At 47.0% G+C, this 27450-nt stretch overlaps 1 protein-coding gene across 2 annotated transcripts in view; it reads left to right on the forward strand.

Annotated features, from left to right (window-relative positions):
- LOC123768739 (mucin-5AC) overlaps window positions 1–27450 on the forward strand; it is an 83171-nt gene that overhangs the window by 38770 nt on the left and 16951 nt on the right. The window contains exon 4 of one of the 2 annotated variants that reach the window (XM_069316297.1): window positions 22879–22917. The exons of the other annotated variant lie outside the window; for it this stretch is intronic. Coding sequence (XP_069172398.1) covers window positions 22879–22917 — 39 coding nt within the window. The remainder of the gene's footprint in view (window positions 1–22878; window positions 22918–27450) is intronic. 2 annotated transcript variants of the gene reach the window in all.

Here is a 27450-nt window from a genome sequence, read left to right on the forward strand (position 1 = left end):
CAAAGGTTCAAAGGTATGCCACCAGACTGGTACCTGAGATGAGGGGTATGAGCTACGAGAAAAGACTTCTGGAATTAAACTTCACGTTACTGGAAGACAGAAGGGTTAGAGGAGAATTGATCAGCACATACAAAATTCTCAGTGGGAATTAATAGAGTATTAAATATATTAATTAACACGGGTAGTACTCGCACAAGGAGACAGGTGGAAAGTGAGTATTCAAACGATCCATAGAGGGGCTAGAAAGAATTTTTTCAATATCATAGTAGTTAACAAATGGAATTCACTAGGCAATGATGTGGTGGAAGTAGACTCCATATACAGCCTCAAATGTAAATATGATAGACCCCGATAGGCTTAGGAATAGTACACCAGTTGATTGACGGTTGAGAGGCGGGACCAAAGAGCCGAAGCTCATCCTCCGCAAGCATAATTAGATGAAAATTAAGCGAGTCTATACCTTTGCCAAATGAGTGTATTTAAATGAGAGAGTGAGGTGGGCTGACTCACCCTACACACAATTCCATCAACGTTCCCGGGATATTCCCGGGGCTCAAGGCTAGGCTGCACATACAGACATTTCCTAGAGATGGTGCAGCACCTATGCATGTGGCGGTGAGTCGTCTCAACACTTGAGTTTGTCATTTTGCATTTATATACAAATTTCTCCTTTCTTCTCAAAGCTTTCTTTGCTTTCTGCTAGTTCACTACACCAGTACTATAGCCAGCTGTCAGGCTCACAGCTGGTCCTGTTGGTGCATTGTGTGAGTGGGGAAGGAGAGCAGCGTGGCGAGGCTTGGTAAACACACAACACAAGCCTTCTGTCTCGTCTAGAATTGTGGCTTGTAATATCTCCATCTTTACCGCGGGTTGTGACGTTTTCACAGACTTACAGCTGTACACAAAATTAGATAAGAAGGCACCATACATGCAAGTACTCTCAAGATGATCTACTAACTTTGGAAATCAGCTGCAGTTTCTTCTTGAAACCACATCTAACATTCCCCGGCTGTGTCCGGGCCACACTGGTGGGGACCTGATCTACACACATACCAAGGCTCCTGTAGTGTGCGGGGAGATCCCAACCTAGGAAGCTGCACTACAATAAATCTATCAAGCAATACCACCAGGGCTCGGGCAGCGGGAAGACCAGCGTGGGTGGTGGCGTGTCGTGCATGTCTGGTAGTTATGGTGCATTACCGGGGATGGTAACGCCGCGGAGAGCGGTAATGACGGGGAAGCGTGCGCTGTAACACAGCTCTGTGTGTGTGCTGGGCAGCTGGGGCGAGACCTCGTGCCAGGCTAACATTCTTATTGTCTAGCTGTTTGTTCTCTGTTCCAGCTCCACTCACGCGCTCTCGCTACTCTCACTCTTACTTTTCCTGGCATTGTTTGCTGGTGCGAGTCCCGCTGCTGGTGTCTGTGTGTCATCCCGTCAACTTCCTCTTGGTAATCATCTCCTCTGCTCCTCATGCCAGGCAATGAGCTGGGCGAGGGGCGGGAGCCTAGTAATCAACTCCTTTCTTGACATTCGCTTCTGTCTCGCTCCACTTGAATCCTTCACTATTCCAATCAGTTTGGACGTCTTTCTTTGTTTTAACCATTGTTTTACTTATTCTAGTATCTATTTATTTAAGCGTTTATAGTTTCTATGCCAACCTTCCGGCTGGTACCTTATCAGAAGCTGACGTGGTACGCTTTGGTACTCTGACGTAGGCGGTGACGGGACCTGGGTTGTGGAGGGTGTTTGATTTCTTTTAGTTTAGTAAGTTTCCTGTGATCGTCGGAAGCTGGCAGGTGGTGTGGTTTAGTGGTGCTGTTTCTTGCCTCCGGTGGGGTTAGGGTGTGCGTGGGATGGGGGTTGGAATAGGGTGCCTGGAATAGTATTTAAAGGTTGGATGTGTTGTGGAGGGGGGGGGGGCGTGGAACGGTGTTGGAAGGGGGCAAGAGGTGTTGGAGAAACCTGTGGAAGAGGTGGGGTGGGCGCGGAAGGAAGGAAGGGTCCGGGTGGCGCCCTCCTCACCCGGAAACCTCACTGGCTACACCTTCACGCCTGCCTTCAGATTTTTCCTATCCTGCACTCCAACTACGCACGCGCACGTATGCGGGCATGCGTGACCGCGCGCGCCCGCTCACACACCCAGCGGGCTGTAGTCCAAAGCGTCCAGGTTCAATTCTCGGCCGACAGAAACTAATTGGCAGTTTCTTTCACCTGATGCCTTCCCCCCTGTTCACCTAGCAGTAAATAGGTACATTGTCGGGCTGCATCGTGTGTGTGTACTCACCTAGTTGTGCTTGCGGGGGCTGAGCTTTGGCTCTTTGGTCCCGCCTCTCAACCGTCAACCGGTGTACAGATTCCTGAGCTTCTCGAGCTCCAGCATATCTTCTGTGTATGGAGTCAGCCTCCACCACATCACTTCCTGGTGCATTCCATTTACTAACTAGAAAAAACTTTTTCAGTGTCAGAGTAATGTCTCTGACTCATTTGAATACTGAGCTTCTACCTGTGTCCCCTTGTGCGTGTTAAATGATACATAGAACATTCTAGCAAGTCTCACGTTAATTCCGCGATTTACACCAAGGACCCCCAAGCCCTAAACCCCTCAGCCCTAAAACCCCCGCAAGCCCTAAAGCCCTCAGCAAGGGCTTTAATCTCTCGCAGAGTCTCCTCTTGAAAGAAAAAAGAACCTACTCCAGGTCGTTAATGGGGACACCAAGGTATCTGTAGGACTCGCAGTTCTCAAGTGCTCGCGCCCATCTATATGATAATTGGCTGGTGGAATACCACACGGCATGAGGGCACGAGTTGTCTGCACAGATAAGGAGGCCACACTCCTCAGCTCTAGTAGCAAAAGCATCGAGCAGAACTTGCATTCTAGGCTCCGAGGCAGCCTGTAAACATATATCATCAGCGTAACAAATGACAGTGTCTTCATTATTAGTTGGAAGATATTTAATAAGTTTATGCGTTAGAACGTTAAACTACAAGGGGCTAAGGACCCCTCCTTGTGGCGTTCCCAGTTCAGAGTGTATTAATCTTTGCTTCTAACACCATCAAACAAAACATATGCTGTTCAATTAGACAAATAGCCCTTTATCCATTTCAGTAATTTTCCTTGTATCCTAGCTCGGCAAGCTGTGGATTTATGCCTGGGCTCAGTACACAACATTGTTTTGCTGAATACTTCTCTCATATTGAAGCTTCCCCTCAAGCAGTCTTCATCGACAGATTCAAGCTGTCGACTTCATCGGCAGACCTAACCGCAGCTTTTGACACTGCAAACAGGAAAACCATACTAGAACAATGTTGGTGAACAATGATCGTTGGTGGCAGTAGTGAGGAAGGGCGTGAGGAGGAGTTAAGAGAGACCTCCCCCTTGCCCTACCCCTAACTCACACCCTTCTCTAATGAGGTTCCCCCTCTACCCCCTTCCCTCCCTTGTGGGTCACAAACAAGGCTGGCCATGAATGCTGTTCCTTATCCGCGGGAAATACCACCATACGAGTAGGGTCTCAGACCTGAGAAATGTATGTACCCTTTCTATGTCACCGCTACTTTCGAAACACCTTATCTAATATACCGCAATGAAAATAAGATATAAACTGTGTTTTATATGTGGCCAAAGTCGTGGTCGAGGACCGGGCCGCGGGGACGCTAGGCCCCGAAAACACCTCAAGGTCTGTGACGTCACTATTACGTCATAATTGTGGTGCCGGTACAGGTTTTAGACCCTATTGAATACGAGCCCAGGGACCCCTCCCAGTGGTTTGTTTACAAACGGAAGTTCCTCGAGGACCCGGGGAAGGTTGGCCAAGTTTGCCCGGGTAAAAACCTTGCTTTGTAATTGGCTTGATGAATTTGTTTATCAAGTGGTGTTTGTGTTAAGTGAAGGGCCTTGTTAGCGAGCTCCAGCAGGCGTGGCACTTGATATGGGTAGGCGTGAGTGAAGGTGTGTCAGGGGTGGATCAGGTGTGTGTTAGGGGTAGGCAGTGGTGGATCAGGTGTGTGTTAGGGGTAGGCAGTGGTGGATCAGGTGTGTGTCAGGGGTGGATCAGGTGTGTGCCAGGGGTGGATCAGGTGTAGGCAGTGGTGGATCAGGTGTAGGCAGTGGTGGATCAGGGGTAGGCAGTGGTGGATCAGGTGTGTGCCAGGGGTAGGCAGTGGTGGATCAGGTGTAGGCAGTGGTGGATCAGGTGTGTGTTGGGAGTGTATTGTGCTTTCAGGTCGGGCGTCAGTCTCCGCCTCATGTGTTCTTGGTCACCTGGTATAATGACTACTTCTTTATCACGCCTAATTATACATCTATCATCTGGGGGGAGAGGGAAGGGGGGCTCCTCCCCCTTTATACTCACACTGTTGTATCACCTCGTCACCCTGCCCCATATTACCCCCCCCCCCCCCCCGCCCGTACTTGTGTTTACTAGTTGTGTTTTTGCGGGGGTTGAGCTTTGCTCTTTCGGCTCGCCTCTCAACTGTCAATCAACTGTTTACTAACTTTTTTTTTCTTTTTTTTCACACCACACACCAGGAAGCAGCCCGTGACAGCTGACTAACTCCCAGGTACCTATTTACTGCTAGGTAACAGGGGCACTTAGGGTGAAAGAAACTTTGCCCATTTGTTTCTGCCTCGTGCGGGAATCGAACCCGCGCCACAGAATTACGAGTCCTGCGCGCTATCCACCAGGCTACGAGGCCCCATTGTGTACTTCTGTTTGAGTGTGACTTTCTTCGTGGGTGTGTAGTGTGAGGTCTTACCGAAAAAGTATGGTAATTATTTGTAGGGACTGGTAATCCAGCGTGGATATACAGTATACAGTAGTGGGAAGTGACATACGGGCAGGCTAAAGGGCTGGAATATGAGGACGGAGGCACACCCACTATCAATATTAGGGATAGAAAGTTGATCCTGTATAAAGCGAGGCTGTTGTTGTACCGACCTTGTACAAGTGTTGTTGTTGTTTTAGAGTAAGTTACTCTGAGCAAAATGTTCCAAGTAGCAGGGGCTATGGTGAGCCCCGTAGTGGACTTACCTGGCACAGGAGCGGGGCTGTGACTGTGATACAAGTGGATGGACAACGTGAGATACCCATGATCTGCATGGTCTCAACTGCCTGGCCTCCACACCTCACCCCTCGCCCCCAGCTGGGGCCTCACAGCTGGTGACTGTCCAAGGGCCTGACAGCTGAGTGGACAGCACTCGGAATTTGTAGTCCTTAGGTTCCGGGTTCGATCCCACGTGGAGGCGGAAATAAATGGACAGAGTTTCGTTCACCCTGATGCTTCTGCACACCTAGCAGTAAAGTGGTTATTACTGCTAGGTGGTTTATACTGCAGTAAAGTGACGTTCACTTTACTGCTTTATTAAGCAGTAAAGTGAACGTCAAAGAACGTCACCTTCTTTGACGTGACAGTCTCATAATAATTCTCAGGGGATCATCCCCTCAAGGAGTAGGGTCTAAAACCTGAGAAAGATATATCTCCCTCTACGTCATCGTTACTCTTGAACCACCCTTAACCCCCCAACCTAACCAAACCCCCAAACTAACTATACCTTCACCGAACTGAACCTAACCTTATGAAAACAACAGTTGAAATGTGTTTCAAATATGGTGCGCCACAGGGGAAGGGGGAGCAGGAAGCCAAGTTATACATACTGTACAGGTTAGGCTTATACCAAGGTCCCTCCTTCCCCCCCTCCCCACCCAACAGAATGGCTTTTAACCGCTTTGGCAATTTTCAGAAGCAACCGCTTAGACTACCACCATACTGCTCCCGGGGCCCCTTGGCGCCGGCATGTCAAGGGGGGGGCCCTCCCCTCCCCCCCCGGCTGGCAGTTACACACCATAAACCCAGCACCATATTTTTTTTGTTTGCAGGGATATTAAAAAAATTCACCATTCAACAAGTCATCATTCATGACGTCATAGTGACGTTTCAACTCTCGGTCACCATATCTAAAGTGCGGCGTTTGACCTATTTTCGCTACGTCAGGTTCGGTTACAGTTTAAAAAAATTAGCGATGACGTAGAAGGTCCCTTATTTTTCTCAGGTCCTATACACTCTACTGCCATTAACCAGAGCTGGGGTGGGAAGGTCGAGGGGAGAGTAATAGGGAGGGAGGGAGGGAGGGGAAAAAATATGCCAGGAGGGAAGATAATAGGGAGTTTCTGGCAGGCAGGATGGCGGACCTTACCAGACAGTTGAAATGACCACCAATTACCAAAAGCCGCCGTGGGCCTATATCCAACTTGTTCACGTTGGGTAAGGCCTATCTTGGGTCTCATTTGGGCTTGATTTGGTTATTGGTTGGACCTATTATTTATTTATTTTTTGTTAGAAGCTGGTCAGTGAAGTAACGTATTTGGCAGGGGAATATCTCGCGTGCCAGACGCCAGGGCCAGTGGGTGGGGGGCGGTACGCCAGACACTAGGGTCAGTGGGTGGGGTGGGGGGGCCGAGAGACCCTGATATAAGATGCAAGATCTTCGTGTTACGAAGAGAACTGCATGGACCGTGTACTACGCACACCTGTGATGATACTGGTGGTTCAAAATCTGGCAATTATTAGAATTTTTTTTTAAATTTTGCCCCGAGGGGCGAGTTTATTGGGCAGCGCCACTCATCTTGTGAGTGAACATACCGCCATAGCAGAATGTACAACACTCCCCAATAGGAAGAAAACCCGCTGGGTTGTTCATCCTGTCACTTGTACCCAGACACAGCTGGGACTTGCTTAACTGTCTCAAGTGAACAGCTCCTCAAACAAGAAGATTAACATTTATCAACCCTTAAAAGCTTACGTTATCTTGCGGGTGCAAAATGGGGAAATCTTTTAAGAACAGTATCAATATTTGACAAATAGTGTTTTCCTAACTCAAACAATGTGGGGTTTATTATTCTACAGTTATTCCTAATGTCTCTCAGGTGTTCACATTCACGTAGATAGTGGTCAAGGCGGTGTCCATCACTCTCACCACAGATTCTGCAACTTCGCTGATCAACTGTTGTTTCCATTCCAAATCTCCATGGATATTTGTATCCAAGACGGATTCTCGCTATTACAGATTCTCTCACTCGTCGTCCTCCTCTTCGGCCATACTGATTGGGATTGCCAGCTGCAACCATGTTGTACCATCGTACAGATTCACTGGTTTGTGCTTCTATCCTCCTTTCCTCAGTTACCTTGTCACGGTGATGTTGCCTGATAATACCTCTAATTTGTAGTTGAGTCTTGGGTATGAAGTATTCAATATGGTCTCCTTCAGCGCCTTCAGCAGCCAGCACATCTGCTCGTTCATTCCCACATATTCCAACATGGGAGGGGATCCACAGAAACTTGATGACTCTTCCCTGGTTGGTAAGTACTCTCACAGCTCTCTTGATTTCAGCGACTATTGCAAGATTTTCTGCCTGATTTTTACTTAGGCTTTGCAGTGCTGCTTTTGAATCGGTGCAAATCACTGCACCATTAGTGTTCCGTTCAAGAAACCTTAACGCCATAACAATGGCAGTTAGCTCTGCTTGCGTTGAAGAGGCATAGTTCTCAATACGTGCTTTTTCTTCATTTCTGCGTTGGAAGGTATTATCCTTGATTACCGTGTATGCTGCACCAGCCCTGCCATTGATAGGATTAGATGACCCGTCAGTGTAGATTTGATCTAGTTCATCTCCGGCTTCTTTATAAATGTCCTCGAGATACTTGTGCCTCATTTCTTGTGGTATCATGTTGGATTTTTTCATTGCCATTTCATTGATGATGATCTTGCATGAGTCATCCTCCCAGGGAGGTAACCTCTCTACAGGCAGGAGCTCACGGGCTTGCTCAAGCAGGTGAAGCTCTTCAAGGTAGCAGACTGCTCTGTGATGCCATTTTTTGCTTCTCCTGTTTCCCCCTGAAAGTAGCACAGAGCTCAGTTTTTTCTTGGCAATTGCAATTATTAGTTCACAGGTGTTGAATGAGAGGAAGAAGGCAGAGCGTGTTCTTGGTATTGGTGGTGGTGTATAATACATGCTGGCATGGAAGTGTGTTCACTTACAGGACGCCCTGCTCACTAAACTCGCCTTTTGTGGCAAAATTAGAAGTATATTAACAAATTTTCTACCGAGTGACAGTGATGGTTTCCATCCGTGAGCAGGAATCCTTGGAATGGGAAGTTGAGGTTGACGAGGAGCGGCGTGGGGAGGTGGTGGGGTGCTGCTAGGAGGACCGGGGTAGGGGTTAGGAAAGGTGGGGTTGGGCAACAGGCAGAGGCGGGGAGGTGTTTATTTATGATGACGAGAATGAGGCAGAAATCCAATTAAAAATATCACGTTTTTGAGACAAGAAACCATTTATAATGATAAGTCTATTATTTCGTGCAGAGAACACGTTTAGGTCACAGTTGAGCGTGTGTTTGATCACTGGCCAGAGGTGTGTGTTGCCCTGGGGTGGGGACCCCTTCCCTCTGGTTATATGGCTCTCCTAGTTTTATGAGGCTTAGGGTCGAGTTAGCACCTGCTGGCGGGCCCCTCTGACGCCCTCCTCGTGCTCCTCGACCCTCCGCACTCTTTTTTACTCTCACCATCGTTTAATCCTCCCAATTTTGGTACGAGCCTCGTGACGTACCAGTAAGCTTATTCCTTCTTGCTTTGTTTGAAGAGGTTGAATTTGCACCCCTGACGCGACGTAAAAACAATATAATATCATATCTTGGGTAAGATTGATAGAACTTTAACTCCTGACAAAGAAATTGGTGAAATACCGAGGACACAGTACGGCTCTGTCTTCAGTGAACTCCTGAACACTGGAGTTCCAAATTAATTCTTTCATTCTCTATGAACGTGACGCCTGCCTCCTATTCCAGGTGACACCTTGGCCCCAGATTCCTGGAATTCCATGTTTAACAAAGATTGCACCGCCGACTATCAAAGACCCTACACGTCACCGGGAGAGGGAGTCTGGATACCGGTGTCGGATATTGCACTGGTAAATAGGAGTTGCATCCATGCTAGTCTCTTCACGTGCGGGACAAAGACTGGACCCTCCCTGGGCTCTGATTACCAAGATGGAGTGCTGACACCGCCAGCTCCATAACAGATAATACATGCAGAAAAACAGATAAGGCGTGTTGTATGCATGGCAAGGGGGGGGGGTTGTGACCTGCATGGCAGGGGGGGGGGGTTGTGACATACATGGCAAGGGGTGAGGTCAGTTCTTAGTGCTGGAGAGTCGTCGCTGTGAGGGGGGTGGGGAAGGATAGTGTTGTGTGGTGGAGGGGAGGTTGTAGGGGTATTGGGGGCGTCGTGGTGGGGCGCATATAGGCATGGTGTTGTTGGAGTGGCATTGTTTGTGATGTGTTGGAGGGGTCATGGCCCACTGAGGGGAAAGTTGTCTCTCCAGTGCCTGAACCGTGTTCTCCACTCTCCCTTTTCCCCCCTCTCTCTCTCAATGCCTCTCACGTCGCCAACATCATAATGCTTACCTCTGCGCTTCCAGATCTTGCGAGGAAATATTTCAATGTGAAGATTTGGAACCAGTCCCTCTTTAAGTTTCACAGGTGTAGATTGATGTAAATCTCGCGTGGCTTAGGCTCGGCTACAAGTACCTCTGGGAATTTGTAACATCTGCTGATGTTGATTTGACTAAATGTAAACTCTGTCAGCAGAACTATTCGCATACTTTGCCTCATTATATAATGGAATGTGAAAAAAATCGCGGAATTTAGAGATAACACCATCAATAGTGTCCAAGAAATGTGCAAGTACTTCATTCATAATGATGTGATCCCCGAAATCTTAGCGAAGTATCCAAAATTTGCTTACTGTAAGTAATGCATGCACATGACTAAAGCTGCCGCCCAGTTGGGTGGGTGTGGAGCAAGACTAGTAACTGTGTGACTCACCATAGATGTAAAGTGCCTTGTATAGTGACTGTTGTGAGCCTCTTGTTGAATTTCTTGTGACACAAAAGCTTGTTGATGTGTGTATTTGTGTGGGTGATTAAATATGTATGTGTATTTATATATTTCATTGAATATGACCGCATATTCTGTATTTATTATTTTCTGGTTTAGGGCTTCTATCCCTCTAACTATTTTCTTAGCATCAGGGCTTAATTGAAATAGGAGTTCTCCAAAACTCATTTTCGTACTTTTAAGGTGAAGAAAAGAAGTGATTTACTATAGAGTGTATTACACTTATTTGTATAATTTGCACGACGTTTCGAACCTCCATGGTTCATTCTCAAGTGAACATATCTTACAATACTAGTTGATTTTATACCCGCATTAGGTCAGGTGATAATACAATGACGGTGAAAACATGGGGGGATACATAAGGGATAAACATAGGGGCTGCAGAAGGCTTATTGGCCCATACGAGGCATCTCCTATCTAAACACAAAGATTAATCCAGTGTAATTGGCCTGTTATGTTGGACAATTACACTGGATTAATCTTTGTGTTTAGATAGGAGATGCCTCGTATGGGCCAATAAGCCTTCTGCAGCCCCTATGTTTATCCCTTATGTATCCCCCCGTGTTTTCACCGTCATTGTATTATCACCTGACCTAATGCGGGTATAAAATCAACTAGTATTGTAAGATATGTTCACTTGAGAATGAACCATGGAGGTTCGAAACGTCGTGCAAATTATACAAATAAGTGTAATACACTCTATAGTAAATCACTTCTTTTCTTCACCTTAAAAGTACGAAAATGAGTTTTGGAGAACTCCTATTTCAATTAAGCCCTGATGCTAAGAAAATAGTTAGAGGGATAGAAGCCCTAAACCAGAAAATAATAAATACAGAATATGCGGTCATATTCAATGAAACATGTTTGAAAGAAAACCTGCTGCCAGTATACACCAGTATTTATATATGTATACGTATGTATATGTACTTGTATGCATGAGTATGTGTACATGTATATATAACATTAATAATTTTGTAACTAGCGTCAAAAGATTGTTGTTTGCTTAGCTAAACGAACTAGAGGGTTCAGTTCCTGAACCGATTATGTGCCTCTAATCCTTTACACCACCGCCCACGGGATGAGTATGGGGTGCATAATAAAGAAATTGAAATTGACAGGGAGTAAACATTTTTGTATTTTATGTGGGACCAATAATTTAGTTGTTCCATTAAGGTGGGAGCTGACATGATGGCTGTCTCCATGTTTTCCTGGTTAGTCGTATCTTGACTAGAGCAATTAATGTGCAGTAGCTTGCGCAGCTGTAACGTCTTGCATGATGTTGTATAATGACCAAACCAGACATAAACAAACTAAAAACGACGGCGTTTCGGTCCGTCCTGGACCGTTATTAAGTCGTGTGATTAACGTTGTCGTTGTCTGATGTGTGGTTGGTCATCATATCTTCAGCCACGTTGTGACTCATCGTTTGTAGTAAACGTGTAGTGGTAATGTGGTGTGGGGGGAGATTGGGGGGGGGGGGTAGTGTGATGGGGGTGGGGGGGTGGAATGGGGTAGTGTGGTGGGGGTCGGGGGTGGTAGAGTGGTGGGGGAGATGTGGTTGCAGGGATTCCCACGGGAACGTCTCACCACAGGACAATGAGTCGACCTCTTGAACCTCTCCTCCTGTGTCTCGAACCCCCGTCCAGCGCTCTACCATTGCATTGTTGATCAAGTACAATTGAATTTCCTTTTTATGCAGAGATCGCAGATCGCTGCAGGTGTATTGTAGGGAGGGAGGAGAGGAAGTGAGGGACACTAGCGATGTTAGCATGCAGGGGAGGACGGTTTTAGGAAAGACAGACACATTCTACAGGCAGCTGGAATAGAAAAGCATCGTAGCATTCCGTGTGTTAAAATCCTACACGGTGCTGTTAGTGGAGACTGCATGCTGTAAGTCATTGTATTGTGGGCGGAGGAAACCTTCTCCCTCCCCGCCTCCCAACGCGAGAATGCAATTGGTGATGGTGTGGATCACAAGGAGTGGAGGGGAGAAGAGCCAGCGCGCCCCGGTATGCCGTCTGGGGTCCTAATGGGGAGGTGAGGACCTGCTTTGTTAGACCTGTGTAATACGAGTCCCGGGGGAGAGACACTCTTAGGGTCCACGTGTCTACAGACTCCCTCCTTGGAGGCCCACGAGGGCGGGGAGGGGTCTGGAGGCCCACGAGGGCGGGGAGGGGTCTGGAGGCCCACGAGGGCGGGGAGGGGTCTGGAGGCCCACGAGGGCGGGGAGGGGTCTGGAGGCCCACGAGGGCGGGGAGGGGTCTGGAGGCCAGGAATCAAGGGGTCGCCGGAGTGGTGGTCTCAGGACGTGAGAGCACAGCAAATGTCACTCGCTTTCACACGTCGTCGTTATTCGCTTCCACATCAATGTCAAAGTTACGTAGGTATTTAAATGTACTCGTCTAAAGTACGAGTACATTTAGTAAGTACAAGGTGGAGCAGTAGCTCCTGAGCCCCGCCTTACTAGCTGGCGGTAGTCTACTGTAGCACCTTGTATTTGTCTGATGTAGTGGAGTGTGGAGAGCAGGAGACACAGCCGACCTGCCCGATGGTGGTAGGGGGCATGCAAGTCACCCTTGGCACAGCTAATGTTTCCTACAGTTAGTATTGCCTCAGGCCAGGTGTGCAGGGGGTGGAGGTGGCTGGTGTGTGGAGGATATTGTTGGTATGTGCCCGTAGGGTGTGTGAGGGCATTTGGTGTTGTTAAGGACATATGGAAGGCATGATGAAGGTATGGTGGGTGTGGAGGACGTGTACTCGCCTCTTTGGTTCCGGTATTCACTCTTAAATCTACAGGTGTGCAGGTTGTAGAATGTATTGGACTCTTATCATATCTAGATTTCAAGCTGTGGTAGGCATCGGCCGCCACCACTTGACTTATTAGTGCATTCCATTTGCTCAGTATTTTCACAAGGCGTGGTTGTGGTGGTGTCGAGGGCGTGGTTGTGGTGGTGTCGAGGGCGTGGTTGTGGTGGTGTCGAGGGCGTGGTTGTGGTTGTGTCGAGGGCGTGGTTGTGGTTGTGTCGAGGGCGTGGTTGTGGTTGTGTCGAGGGCGTGGTTGTGGTTGTGTCGAGGGCGTGGTTGTGGTTGTGTCGAGGGCGTGGTTGTGGTTGTGTCGAGGGCGTGGTTGTGGTTGTGTCGAGGGCGTGGTTGTGGTTGTGTCGAGGGCGTGGTTGTGGTTGTGGTTGTGTCGAGGGCGTGGTTGTGGTGGTGTCGAGGGCGTGGTTGTGGTTGTGTCGAGGGCGTGGTTGTGGTTGTGGTTGTGTCGAGGGCGTGGTTGTGGTGGTGTCGAGGGCGTGGTTGTGGTGGTGTCGAGGGCGTGGTTGTGGTGGTGTTACATCACCAACAACCCTTCCACAACCAGCTCGCAGCCTGACCCCCATTCTCCTAAATAACACAAGATAGCCTCACTAACGATACCATTTTGTATTTCATCATGACTTCAAGACTGATATGCTTCGTGTCGTTGCCGCCTTTAATGACGGTACTCGCCTATCGCCTAATTGTACTTGACTGGGTTGAGCTTTAGCTCATTGGTCTCGCCTCTCCACCTTTTAACCGCCTGGCATACATGTTCGCGTCCTTATTGGGCTCTGTCATGACTATACTTGAAGCTGTGTAAGGAGTGAGCATCACTTCATTCCATTTGCTCACTTCTGCCAAAGTGATTTCCAAGTTTGTGTGGCTCAATTTGGTGCCAATTAAATACCGTGTCCAACTGTTTTGCTCAACCCATTTCAAATCTTTAATCATTTCCTGCCCTCTCTGTTCCCCCATAAGAATTTTGTATGTGGGGATCATGTCTTCTGTTTCTTCTGTCCCTGTGACGTGAAGTTTAGTTCTCATCGTTATTTCTAGAAACTAATACCTCTCAGCTCGGGGACAATTCTAGCGGCACACCTTTGGACTTACCCCCAGCCTCGTCTTGTGGTAGATGAGATAAGGATTCGACATTGCCACAACATATTCTATAACTGATCAAACTCCCGTGCTATATAAAGTCCTGGATGATTTTCCATTAAGAATTCAAAATACCTTTCTCATGTAGACCCACCTTTCAAACGCCGTTAATGAAATCTGTTTGACGAGGGCTTCAAATGGAATGATTGTTGAAATTTAATCTCCCATCAGGTGCCCTGTGTCCGGCTTCTTATTCCCAACACCAACTAAGCTCCGTTGCTTCACTGCACATACTTGAACATACTCTATTAACCACTCTACACTATATACTACTCGCACATACTCTAGTAACCACTTGCTACAAAATTCTTTTAGTTTTTGTGCTTGTATTTTTTCCATGGTTGCAGTGGGTCATTTCCTCGGGTAAGAGTGGAGAGAGAGAGGAGAGTGAGAGGGTAATACACCGATCAAAGGTGAACGTCTATATTTAGACAAGTTTCCCCAGGAGCGGCCATTATCGGGCGTTGGTACATATCACTACCAAGAACCCCTCTCTTCGAATGTAGGTTCGTCCTTGAACAATTGTTCTTGTGTATGTGTGTGTGTGTGTGTGTGTGTGTGTGTGTGTGTGTGTGTACTCACCTAGTTGTGTTTGCGGGGGTTGAGCTCTGGCTCTTTGGTCCCGCCTCTCAACCGTCAATCAACAGGTGTACAGATTCCTGAGCCTATCGGGCTCTGTCATATCTACACTTGAAACTGTGTATGGAGTCAGCCTCCACCACATCACTTCCTAATGTGTGTGTGTGTGTGTGTGTGTGTGTGTGTGTGTGTGTGTGTGTGTAGAAAGCAGGTTGTTCAGTCTGCTTGCTACAGGTTGCTCTGGTCGATCAGACCTTCAACCAGATGATGAGATAGGGACAGGGCCGCTGGAAAACTGATTCCATGAACCTCCTCAAGGTAGGTAAGGCCAGGATTCACCTAGCATGTATCTCTCCACTAACGAAACATGTACGTCTTTTCCCCCAGTCTTGGCGTTACACACCATGCGGTGATTTCGTGGATCAACGTTGCCGGCCCGGTTTCTGATCAAGCCTCCTGGTTGGTGGTCTGGTCAAGCAGGCTGTTGGACGCGGCTGCTCGCAGCCTGACGTACGAATCAGCCTGGTTGATCAGGTATCCTTTGGAGGTGTTTATCGAGTCATCTTTTGAACATCGTGAGAGTTCGGCCAGTTATGCCCCTGAAGTGTTGCGAGTGTTGAAAAGTCTTGGGTCTTTGATGTTGATAGTAGTCACTCAGCGCTCCTAGTGAATAGTGCCAAGAAATTGCCACGGTTGCCGGAACAACTGTGGACATCTTCAAGAGGAAACTAGATAGTTTCCTCCAAGGAGTGCTGGACCAACTGGGCTGTGGTGGGTATGTGGACCTGCGGGCCGCTCCAAGCAACAGCCTGGTGGACCAAACTCAAGTCAAGACCACAACCACAGACCACAAGTCAAGCCTGGCCTCGGGCCGGGCCTGGGAAGTAGAAGAACTCCCAGAACCCCATCAACCAGGTATCAACCAGTGCACCTGCTTGTCAACAGGGCAATTTTTCACCTCCTGCCATGCCTCCTGGTCTCATTTAATGTTGTTTCCGTGTGCAGATTTGGAACAAGAACCTCTAGTATTTTCCTAAGTGTAAATTATCATGATATCTCTCGCCTGCGCTCTAGTGAATACAGATTTAATATTTTTAATCGATGCCAATAATTTAGGAGTTTGAGTGGCTTCTAGCATTAACAATAATAACCTCGAGGTGCGAAGTTTCGACATTCGTAAACAGTTTATTATATAGACAGGCGCCTGACAGCTGGGTGGACAGCGCTTCGGATTCGTAGTCCTGAGGTTCCGGGTTCGATCCCCGGTGGAGGCGGAGACAAATGGGCAAAATGTTTCTTTCACCCTGATGCCCCTGTTACCTAGCAGTAAATAGGTACCTGGGAGTTAGACAGCTGCTACGGGCTGCTTCCCGGGGGTGTGTAACAAAAAGGAGGCCTAGTCGAGGACCGGGCCGCGGGAACGCTAAGCCCCGAAATCATCTCAAGATAACCTCAAGATAAGATAGACTAACCCTGCAGGCTTGGGGAAGGCTGTACTCTTTAGTGGACTGGTGAATGGTTGAATAATCCTAACCCAGGTCTCTGTACCACAGCCTGGAGATTATGTCACTAAGAGTACAGTCACCCCAGTACCACTATACCCTGACCCCAGTGCCACTATATCCTGACCCCAGTGCCACTTACCTGACAGCTCTTCACCATAACCTAATCAGAAATTGTTACTAATCTCAACCAATGAGAAACTGGGTCGTGAGAGCGGCGTGATGTATACCCCAGATGGTGAATTGATCATCACGAAGTGCCAGTAATTACATTGGCAAATTGTGCGGGTAGAAAGTCAACGATTCATAATATATAGTGACGAGGCAGTCATTGGGGTAAATTATAAGCTTTCTCTAATATCTGAAATGAAGCTTCCGTTGGCACCAGGGTTGGGTGGGTGGCACGGGCTAAATTATTGGCTGGGAGGCTTTCCTGGCGGGAAGGTTTGGGTGTGGCGGGAGGTGGCGAGTGATGGAGAGACTGATGATAGCAGTTACAGGCTCAGACAACCCTTGCACACCACACACACACACACACACACGCACGCGCACACACACACACACACACACACACACACACACACACACACACACATACACACACACACACACACACACACACACACACACACACACACACACACACACACACACACACACACACACACACATAGGGGCCTCGTAGCCTGGTGGATAGCGCGCAGGATTCGTAATTCTGTGGCGCGGGTTCGATTCCCGCACGAGGCAGAAACAAATGGGCAAATTTTCTTTCACCCTGAATGCCCCTGTTACCTAGCAGTAAATAGGTACCTGGAAGTTAGTCAGCTGTCACGGGCTGCTTCCTGGGGTGTGTGGTGTGGAAAAAAAAAAAAAAAAAAAGTAGTTAGTAAACAGTTGATTGACAGTTGAGAGGCGGGCCGAAAGAGCAAAGCTCAACCCCCGTAAAATCACAACTAGTAAACACACACGCACGCACACGCACACGCACCGACCATCTCCCATAAGTGTGTTTTGTCGTGGTTCCGAGTCTCAATGTCCGCCAGGGCTTGTTTTCCAGATGTATAATTTTATCATTTTAATTAGTCCCAGTAGTGACCGCCAGGATCACTGCTTAATGTACCGTTGGTATTACCTGATTTCGGGGCTTAGCGTCCCCGCGGCCCGGTCCTCGACCAGGCCTCCTTTTTGTTACACACCCCCCAGGAAGCAGCCCGTAGCAGCTGTCTAGCTCCCAGGTACCTATTTACTGCTAGGTAACAGGGGCATCAGGGGTGAAAGAAACTCTGCCCATTTGTTTCCGCCTCAACCGGGAATCGAACCTAGAACCTCAGGACTACGAATCCGAAGCGCTGTCCACTCAGTCGTCAGGCCCCTGATCCTGCTCTTGGTCCTCCTAATTATACTTTGTGGTGGTGGTGGTGCTAATTATACTGGTGGTGGTGCTGCTGTTAATGATTTTAGAAGTGGAGGTGCTGCTGCTGTCGGAAAATCCGACACCATTTAATAATAATATCATACAGACAGATAATTGCTGCTGTATTACCAACAAGTTACCCATAGAAAACGTAACTTGTAGTGGAATTACCATCTAAAGAAAACGGGATATCATCACCACATACTATTATAATTCACCAGCTATTTTGCTGGGAATTATTCTTAAATACATTAGTCTTTGGACTTTACCATCATAAAAACATCTCATATAAATTAACTTAATTATCAATATTAAAGTAGAGTAAATGTGACCCTTCTATCATGTTCTGAAATCTGGACAATGTAAGCCAGGCGTCAGAGGGAGGAAGGAGGGCAGCCATTATTGTATACGAGACCAGAGGCTCACACGGGAGCAAATTCGGCTCCTGTTAATTTTACTTGGACGTAGTGTTATGGAAACCAAAGGTACCATCTCCAACACGATGTCTACAATTCAAGTTAAGTGTCTATCCGAAACCCGTTTATCATTCATTTATGGCCATTAATGTCAGGATATAGGGTGACCCGGTTAGATCGCGAAATCGCCTCAAACTAAAGGTAATTAAGCCAGGTCTTTAATGTTCCATGTACTGTATAGTGTTTTCTCTGATATAGCTTGTCATATATAGGATTCTGGCTTCACAGCTAGCGCACTTTTGACAGGTCAAGACGAGGATGCAAGATTATGTGCACCAGTTACTGGGTGATAGAAGCTACCTCAAAGAGGATAATTTGGTGTCTACACTCTAGTTATACCTGGTGGACTAACCTGCTGTACTATAAGAGAAGGAACCTCATCAATGTATGTAGCTATTACTGTAATTTGATTGGCTGCATATGTGTAATATAAACCCCCCCTAATGTGTAGAGGATCGATTTGTGAGATTAAGAGATTATTGCAGAAATACAGTCCACTTATCATTATACAAATTGCTATCGAAGTATATAAATTAACGTAAATATAAATTCATATAAATTAAATAAATATAAATCTCACAGGTCGGTTCCCACATTATTTGGACCTTCGGAACCGGAATATTCGGTCCTTTGAACCCACATTTGGTCATCTTAGTACCGGATGAACCAGTTAACCAGTGGATTCATTAAATATACTAGTGCAGTGTTATTTAAACAAAGCCAGCCAGTCATAGACAGCGGCGTTGCCTCGTGGGAGCTCAGGAGCCTCCCTCAGCCCAGTTCAGCTTCGTCAGCGGTTTCATGCACACCCACAGATATTTGGTGGCGTGTTATTTCGTGAAATGACAGCGCTAATATAGAAGCCAGCCTAATTAGTGACTGTGTCTTCGCGATATTGTTCACGGATTTCGTGGTGTTACATTTCGCGAGAGATTATCCACGAATTTTGTGGACTTTATTTCGCGAGGTCACTAATAACATTTAATACTTCTAGATAATATTAGAAGTTTCATAGAGGCTAATTAAGAGGCTATTAACAATAATTGTGTATATTATTTCTCCAAAATAGAGAATTATTTAATATATATTGCACTAGTGATCACAGTATAATATTTACTAATTGCCAACCCACAACAGGGTAGGATATTACCATTGACTAGTTGAACTATTATTGTTCATCCTAGTCCCATTATTACTATAGTCAGTTGTACTATATTGATCAACCTAACACCATTAATGAATGGTCCAGACCCTATTTTGGGTGTAATTTTTATCAACTCGAGTTGAGTTGTGTATATAATAAATTACTTATGATCATTACACCTTTGAGTGATTAATTAGTGTCTCTTCCATCCTAGGGTGATATAGAAGAGCTAACCTAAAGGTACTTCCAGTGACACTGGTTTATCACTCAAATCATTAGTGTGGATGATTGTATATATATAATGTGTATTAATTTTAAGTGCTAACCTCTAGTAGAGGTAGGATTATTGCCTAGTGAGTTCAGAATTTACCCTAGGCTACCATTAGTGTTTGTTCAGTATTATGAGCAGCCCAAGTACAAGCCCCACAAGGCTTCACCAACGAGCCAGTATGGATAATGCAGGGAGAATGAAAAGAACCCTTGCAGGTCTTAAAGGCCACTTAACAAGACAGATCAAGAAATGTGAAGATTTGTCACAACAATCTCAAGTTGATTATGCTGACCTGGAAAGCTATTATCAAGCAGCTGCAGGTAAATTTGAGCAAATCAAATGCCAAATAGCTGTCCTTGTGGGGACAGACTACTACCATCAATTCATCGGTAGCCCTACTAAATATCAGGGTATAACCATGTTAAACTCTGCAGGAGGTAAATTACTCTCAGGCCCAGTATCAAGCCTGAGGAGACCTATGCCTGCAGATAAACAATACCAGTAGAAATCTAAATTTGTCAGCTGATTATATTTCTCCAGTAGCATTATACTAAGGAGATTACAGTTGACTATACCAACAGAGGTTGATGTTAGTATCATCATTTGAAGCTGAAGATGAGTTCATGAGGCCTCAGTGGCAAATCAGTGAACAGTAGCCTAAAACAGCTACAAGTCACTGCGACCAATGTCACTGAACCCACTGCAGTCTCAGAACCATACTTTACTTTAATGATGAGCTATTCAATCTTCTGAATCAATTAACTAAATTAAACCCTAATAAATCTGATGACTGATTTGATACATTTATTATTTAATCAAGATGTATTCCATGGGCCTCAGTGTTTATATATCAGTGACCAGTTACCTGAAGAAACTTCAAGTTATATCTAATGTCACTGATCTCACTGCAGTCCCTGAATCATACTTGACTGTAGTACTTGATCACATCCAGTCTTTTGGGTAAAATAATATGTAATAAGGCTTGAATATTAGCCTTTCAAGAGTTGACAGGGAAATGAAATCGCATTAGACTTCTAACCCCTGCAACTCTAGTACGGGACATCCGTCCTGTACGAACAGACACACAAATGTGTGATTACTAACTACTAACATCAAATTAATGTAATAATTCGATGGAGGAGTATCGGTGTTCGTCTGTTCTAAATAGGACTTCGACCCGTGAGCAGCCCCCTGGGGAATTATGTCGGAAAATCCGACACCATTTAATAATAATATCATACAGACAGATAATTGCTGCTGTATTACCAACAAGTTACCCATAGAAAACGTAACTTGTAGTGGAATTACCATCTAAAGAAAACGGGATATCATCACCACATACTATTATAATTCACCAGCTATTTTGCTGGGAATTATTCTTAAATACATTAGTCTTTGGACTTTACCATCATAAAAACATCTCATATAAATTAACTTAATTATCAATATTAAAGTAGAGTAAATGTGACCCTTCTATCATGTTCTGAAATCTGGACAATGTAAGCCAGGCGTCAGAGGGAGGAAGGAGGGCAGCCATTATTGTATACGAGACCAGAGGCTCACACGGGAGCAAATTCGGCTCCTGTTAATTTTACTTGGACGTAGTGTTATGGAAACCAAAGGTACCATCTCCAACACGATGTCTACAATTCAAGTTAAGTGTCTATCCGAAACCCGTTTATCATTCATTTATGGCCATTAATGTCAGGATATAGGGTGACCCGGTTAGATCGCGAAATCGCCTCAAACTAAAGGTAATTAAGCCAGGTCTTTAATGTTCCATGTACTGTATAGTGTTTTCTCTGATATAGCTTGTCATATATAGGATTCTGGCTTCACAGCTAGCGCACTTTTGACAGGTCAAGACGAGGATGCAAGATTATGTGCACCAGTTACTGGGTGATAGAAGCTACCTCAAAGAGGATAATTTGGTGTCTACACTCTAGTTATACCTGGTGGACTAACCTGCTGTACTATAAGAGAAGGAACCTCATCAATGTATGTAGCTATTACTGTAATTTGATTGGCTGCATATGTGTAATATAAACCCCCCCTAATGTGTAGAGGATCGATTTGTGAGATTATGAGATTATTGCAGAAATACAGTCCACTTATCATTATACAAATTGCTATCGAAGTATACAAATTAACGTAAATATAAATTCATATAAATTAAATAAATATAAATCTCACAGGTCGGTTCCCACAGCTGCTGCTGTTGCTGCTGCTGTTGCTGTTGCTGCTGCTGCTGTTGCTGCTGCTGCTGTTGCTGCTGCTGCTGTTGCTGCTGCTGTTGTTGCTGCTGTTGCTGTTGCTGCTGCTGCTGTTGCTGCTGCTGTTGCTGCTGCTGTTGCTGCTGCTGTTGCTGCTGTTGCTGCTGCTGTTGTTGCTGCTGCTGCTGCTGTTGCTGCTGCTGCTGTTGCTGCTGTTGCTGCTGCTGCTGCTGCTGCTGCTGTTGCTGCTGCTGCTGCTGTTGCTGCTGCTGCTGCTGCTGCTGTTGCTGCTGCTGCTGTTGCTGCTGCTGTTGCTGCTGCTGCTGCTGCTGCTGCTGCTGCTGTTGCTGCTGCTGTTGCTGTTGCTGCTGCTGCTGTTGCTGCTGCTGTTGCTGCTGTTGCTGCTGTTGTTGCTGCTGTTGCTGTTGCTGCTGCTGCTGTTGCTGCTGTTGCTGCTGCTGTTGTTGCTGCTGTTGCTGCTGCTGCTGTTGCTGCTGCTGTTGTTGCTGCTGTTGCTGCTGCTGCTGTTGCTGCTGTTGCTGCTGCTGTTGTTGCTGTTGCTGCTGCTGCTGCTGCTGCTGTTGCTGCTGTTGCTGCTGCTGTTGCTGCTGTTGCTGCTGCTGCTGCTGTTGCTGCTGTTGCTGCTGTTGCTGCTGCTGCTGTTGCTGCTGTTGCTGTTGCTGCTGCTGTTCTTGCACCAGTACTTCTTCCCTCTCTTGATCCTGAGAACCACCTCAAGGCCTCTGGCCCCTCCTCATATGTCATGAAACGAGCTCTGGTCCTCCTAGTTAAGGTAGTCAGGTTTATGGCGGGATTGTCTGCCAGCCGTGATGGTATCTGTGTTGCTGTTAGCGTCAGTCACGGCGTGTTGGTGCTATACCGGCCTCTACACCTCCCTCGAAGTGCGTGGTGGGCGAGTACCCACACACTGCGTTGCCTCCCATTGGCGCCTGATTTTGTCCACACATACTGTATTTTTCTGCTCTTGGTGTTGTATTCAAGTTGTATTCAATAAAGACAAAACCATTGCTTTGTAGGACCAGTTTATTTCGGATGTAATTTATTCCTTTGTTTCAGTGCACTACCTCGTGTCCGGCTCCTCCTCCGGTCGCACCTTATATATATCTTCATGCTTTCTAAACACACTACCGTTATCAACTTGATAAACTGTTCTAGATTTTGTATGTAGTGATCATATCTTTTTTTTTTAAGAGTGTGTATGGATGGATGTTTGTGGAGTGTGTGTAATCACCTATTTGTATTTACGGAGGTTAAGCTTAAGCTCTCTGGTCTCGCCTCTTCACCTGTGACATAGGTGCGGCCGGATCATAAATCATTCTATTGACGCTTGTTGTCTCTCCCTCAGCTGCCTGCTTCAACAGCCCCACGTGTCTGCTGCCCCACGGTAAGACCGCCCCTACCTCACTGGCATACCTGGCTGGCATACCTGGTGCATTACCTTCATGGGCTACCTTCCTGGGTTACCTTCCTGGGATACCTTACTGGGCTACCTTCCTGGGTTACCTTCCTGGGTGGGTTACCTTCTTGGGTGGGTTACCTTCCTGGGCTACCTTCCTGGGTTACTTTCCTGGGTGGGTTACCTTCCTTGGATGCCTGCGACGGTCTCGCTTCATGCAGGTCGGCGTTCAATCCCCGACCGTCCAAGTGGTTGGACACCATCTAGACCACTATTCAAGACCAACTGCCAGAGATACTTGTAGCCAAGGGAAATGGAAATCTTTTTGATGCAATGCAGTGGTAAGCCTAACAAGGGCCTCAAAATTATCATGTTCCTGCAGTTCAATGTGAGAAGGAATCCACCAAATTGATAACCTTGATCCGCTTATTATGTTTGCATATATATCTATGTCTGGCATCAGAGACAAGCACGTTATTATTTAATTGTTTGCTATTTATTGCTAGTAGTGAGGAGAGAGAGTCTGAAATAATTCAGCTATCATATACTCAGAGTTTCAGTCCTGGAATATGTTCAGGACTGTGTATACTTGGTGGTTGTGTCAGTAAGCTGTTGTGGAGGGCGCGAGGACCCTCGTACAGTTGATGACCTGTAGCCCAACACGGGGAGGCGAAGTATGGGTCATGTTACCGTTGCTGTTTCCTCAATACCTCCGTATTTCCTAACCTGTGACACGCTGATATCTGATTGTAATGTCTTGTGCGAGAACTTTCAGGTGCTGTAATTGTCATGAAGCATGTACTGACAGTTGGCTCTGTACAGAGTCTGGTCATGTACCAGCAAAATAATAAATAGCGAGTGTAAAATATTTGAGACAATTAGAACCGAGATTAAGGCATGGGGCGGAACGAGCCAATTACATGTCTGGCCTGGTTGGTTTGACCATCTGTCCGTCCGTCCGTCCGTCCGTCCGTCCGTCCGTCCGTCCATCCATCCATCCGTCTGTCCTTGAAGCACAAACAGAGGCGGGACACCAATAACATTGGCTACACTGGTACACTCACAATGTCACGGGGAAGTCAACAATTTAGGGTGGGTAGTTTTGATGTATCGACATCAATGGCCGAAAACATTTAAGATGAAATGTTGTTTATCTCTCGATATATTTTGTATTATCTTATAATTCACTGATTATATTTTTTGATAAGACACCTGTAGTTAACGATGGTATTAACATATGGGTGTTTTTTTTGACCAGTGAGTGCTCAGGCCTGTATGTTGATGTGTGGGGGACAGTTGTAGTGGTCGGGCCGTGACAGCAGTATTCCCGGCAGCGGTTGGGCCGTGACAGCAGTAGTCCAGTGGTCGTGGAGGGAGGGAGGGCTGGTCTGACACGAGAGGACGGCCCCCACTTTCTCCAGCTTGATCTGCTGGCGTGACGCTCGCCACATTCCTGCAGGACTCCCTCCCTCTTCTTGGCGTCTACCGCTACTGTCTCCACGCTGCCTCCAGGCTTGGTCGCTGCCTCCAGGCTTGGTCGCTGCCTCCAGGCTTGGTCGCTGCCTCCAGGCTTGGTCGCTGCCTATGAATCAATATTGATTCAACGTTGAATCATCGTTATCGATATTGATTCAACGTTGAATCATCGTTATCAATATTGATTCAACGTTGAAAACAGCAGCAGCACTTAAATCTGCAGATATAGCTCCGTTGCACAAGGGGGGGAGTAAAGCCTTGGCAAAAAATTATAGGCCAGTTGCACTAACATCACACATAATAAAAGTGTTTGAAAGAGTGATTAGGAATCAAATTTCTAGTTTTATGGAAAACAATGAATTGCACAATCCAGGACAACATGGATTTAGAGCGGGAAGATCCTGTCTGTCACAGTTACTCAACCACTATGACAAAATCACAGAAGCCCTAGAAGAAAAGCAAAATGCAGATGTTGTATACACAGACTTTGCAAAGGCGTTCGACAAATGTGACCATGGGGTGATAGCTCACAAAATGAGGTCAATGGGAATAACTGGAAAAGTAGGACGCTGGATACTCAATTTCCTGTCGAACAGAACACAAAGAGTAACAGTCAATCAGATAAAATCGAGTCCAAGCGATGTTAAAAGCTCTGTACCTCAAGGTACAGTCCTTGCACCGCTACTGTTCCTTATTCTCATATCTGATATAGACAAAAATACACGCCACAGCTTCGTGTCGTCCTTTGCAGATGACACAAAAATCAGCATGAAAATTACCTCTGCTGAAGACATTGAAAAACTACAAGCAGATGTCAACAAAGTTTTTGATTGGGCAGCAGAAAATAACATGATGTTTAACAGTGATAAATTTCAGGTACTCAGGTACGGCAAAAATGAGGATCTGAAACATAATACAGGGTACAAAACACAATCGAATCTTCCCATAGTAGGAAAACAGCATGTCAAGGATTTGGGAATAATGATGTCCGACGATCTAACGTTTAGGGAGCATAACCAAGCAAATATCGCGTCAGCCAGAAAAATGATCGGATGGATTACGAGAACTTTCAAATCCAGGGATCCCATCACAATGGTTGTACTCTTCAAGTCACTTGTGCTGTCCCGTCTCGAGTACTGCTCAGTACTCACTTCCCCCTTCAGAGCAGGAGAGATTGCTGAAATAGAGGGAATACAGAGAACATATACGGCACGCATAGACGAGATAAAACACCTAAATTATTGGGATCGTCTCAAAGCTCTCCAAATGTACTCTCTAGAAAGGAGACGAGAGAGATACCAAATAATATACACCTGGAAAATACTGGAGGGTCAGGTCCCAAATCTACACAGTAAAATAACAACGTACTGGAGTGAACGATATGGAAGAAAATGCAAGATTGAACCTGTGAAGAGCAGAGGTGTCATAGGCACAATCAGAGAGCACTGTATAAACATCAGGGGTCCGCGGTTGTTCAATGTCCTCCCAGCGAGCATAAGAAATATTGCCGGAACAACCGTGGACATCTTCAAGAGAAAACTGGACGGTTTTCTAAGAGAAGTTCCGGATCAGCCGGCCTGTGGTGGGTACGTGGCCCTGCGGGCCGCTCCAAGCAACAGCCTGGTGGACCAAACTCTCACAAGTCGAGCCTGGCCTCGGGCCGGGCTTGGGGAGTAGAAGAACTCCCAGAACCCCATCAACCAGGTATCAACCAGCCGAGAAATAAGTTGGAAAACACTCTACGGACACTCACACCCACACTTCAGACTTAATAGGCCTGGATAGTTGTTGCAATAGAAACCAATCCTACTTAAGGAAGGGCATGGGGGGGGGGTCGACCCCAACCACCCTGTGACACTCACCATACAATCACAAATCACCTTGCAAAGTTTAGTGAGGCTAACCCCAAGCGTCTGGCCCCAACCTCAGACACACACTCCTATAAATATATATGTAGATTATTGGGGGCTATTAATAAGTTTTTATTTCTTAATGTTGATAAGAGTCATTTAATTTTTAATTATAATTGTTTTTAAATTATACATGTGTATATAAGGGCAAAATATTATTTTGAGAAGTAGGTCGACCTTCAGTTACGTGACCTAAGGTGTAATTTATATTATTTGTGATCTTTAATGGTGGTTTTTGGTGTGCTGCTCTCTCTTGTGAACACCCTTGTTCACACCCCTGGCCCACGCTCGCCTCCCTCCCCACACCCAGGTGACCCAGCCCCTCCACCCACTCCACCCACTCCCAACCCCTTCCCTATCTTCCCACACCCCCCCCCCTGCCTGGGCCCCACTCCCTCCTTCCCACACCACACGCCGTACCCACGCCCCTTCCCACTCCTCCGTCCCACAGCGCCCTTCTCGCGCCCCACAAGTTCCCTTCTCACGCCTCACATGTTCCCTTCCCTTACCCATACACTCCTACCACCGCCAACTCTTTGCCCAAGCCCAAAACCCCTCTTCCCACAGTGGTAGGAAACCTCCCACAGCTTCCTCCCCATCCCACGCCCCCCCACACCGTACCACGCCCCCCCCCACACCGTACCACGCCCCCCCACACCGTTCCCACGCCCCCCACACCGTTCCCACGCCCCCCACACCGTGCCCACGCCCCCACACCGTGCCCACGCCCCCACACCGTGCCCACGCCCCCCACACCGTGCCCACGCCCCCCACACCGTGCCCACGCCCCCCACACCGTGCCCACGCCCCCACACCGTGCCCACGCCCCCACACCGTGCCCACGCCCCACACACCGTGCCCACGCCCCCCACACCGTGCCCACGCCCCCCCACACCGTGCCCACGCCCCCCCACACCGTGCCCACGCCCCAGGGCCCGCAAGAACATACCAGTTCCAGCCTTCATCTAGATCACCGCTAGTCCTTTGTTGTGCCCGTTGATCGCCTTCCGTAATGACTTCCTCTCACCCGTGGACGGTGATGCTGCTTATAGTCACACCTCAGGCTGATGGGTAGTTGTCTCCCATGCTCCCGCCCCGTCCCCCACTATGCTCCCGCCCAGCCCCCCACCACCAT

The sequence above is a fragment of the Procambarus clarkii genome, chromosome 83 (assembly GCF_040958095.1).
Source record: "Procambarus clarkii isolate CNS0578487 chromosome 83, FALCON_Pclarkii_2.0, whole genome shotgun sequence".
NCBI classification, from domain to species: domain Eukaryota; kingdom Metazoa; phylum Arthropoda; class Malacostraca; order Decapoda; family Cambaridae; genus Procambarus; species Procambarus clarkii.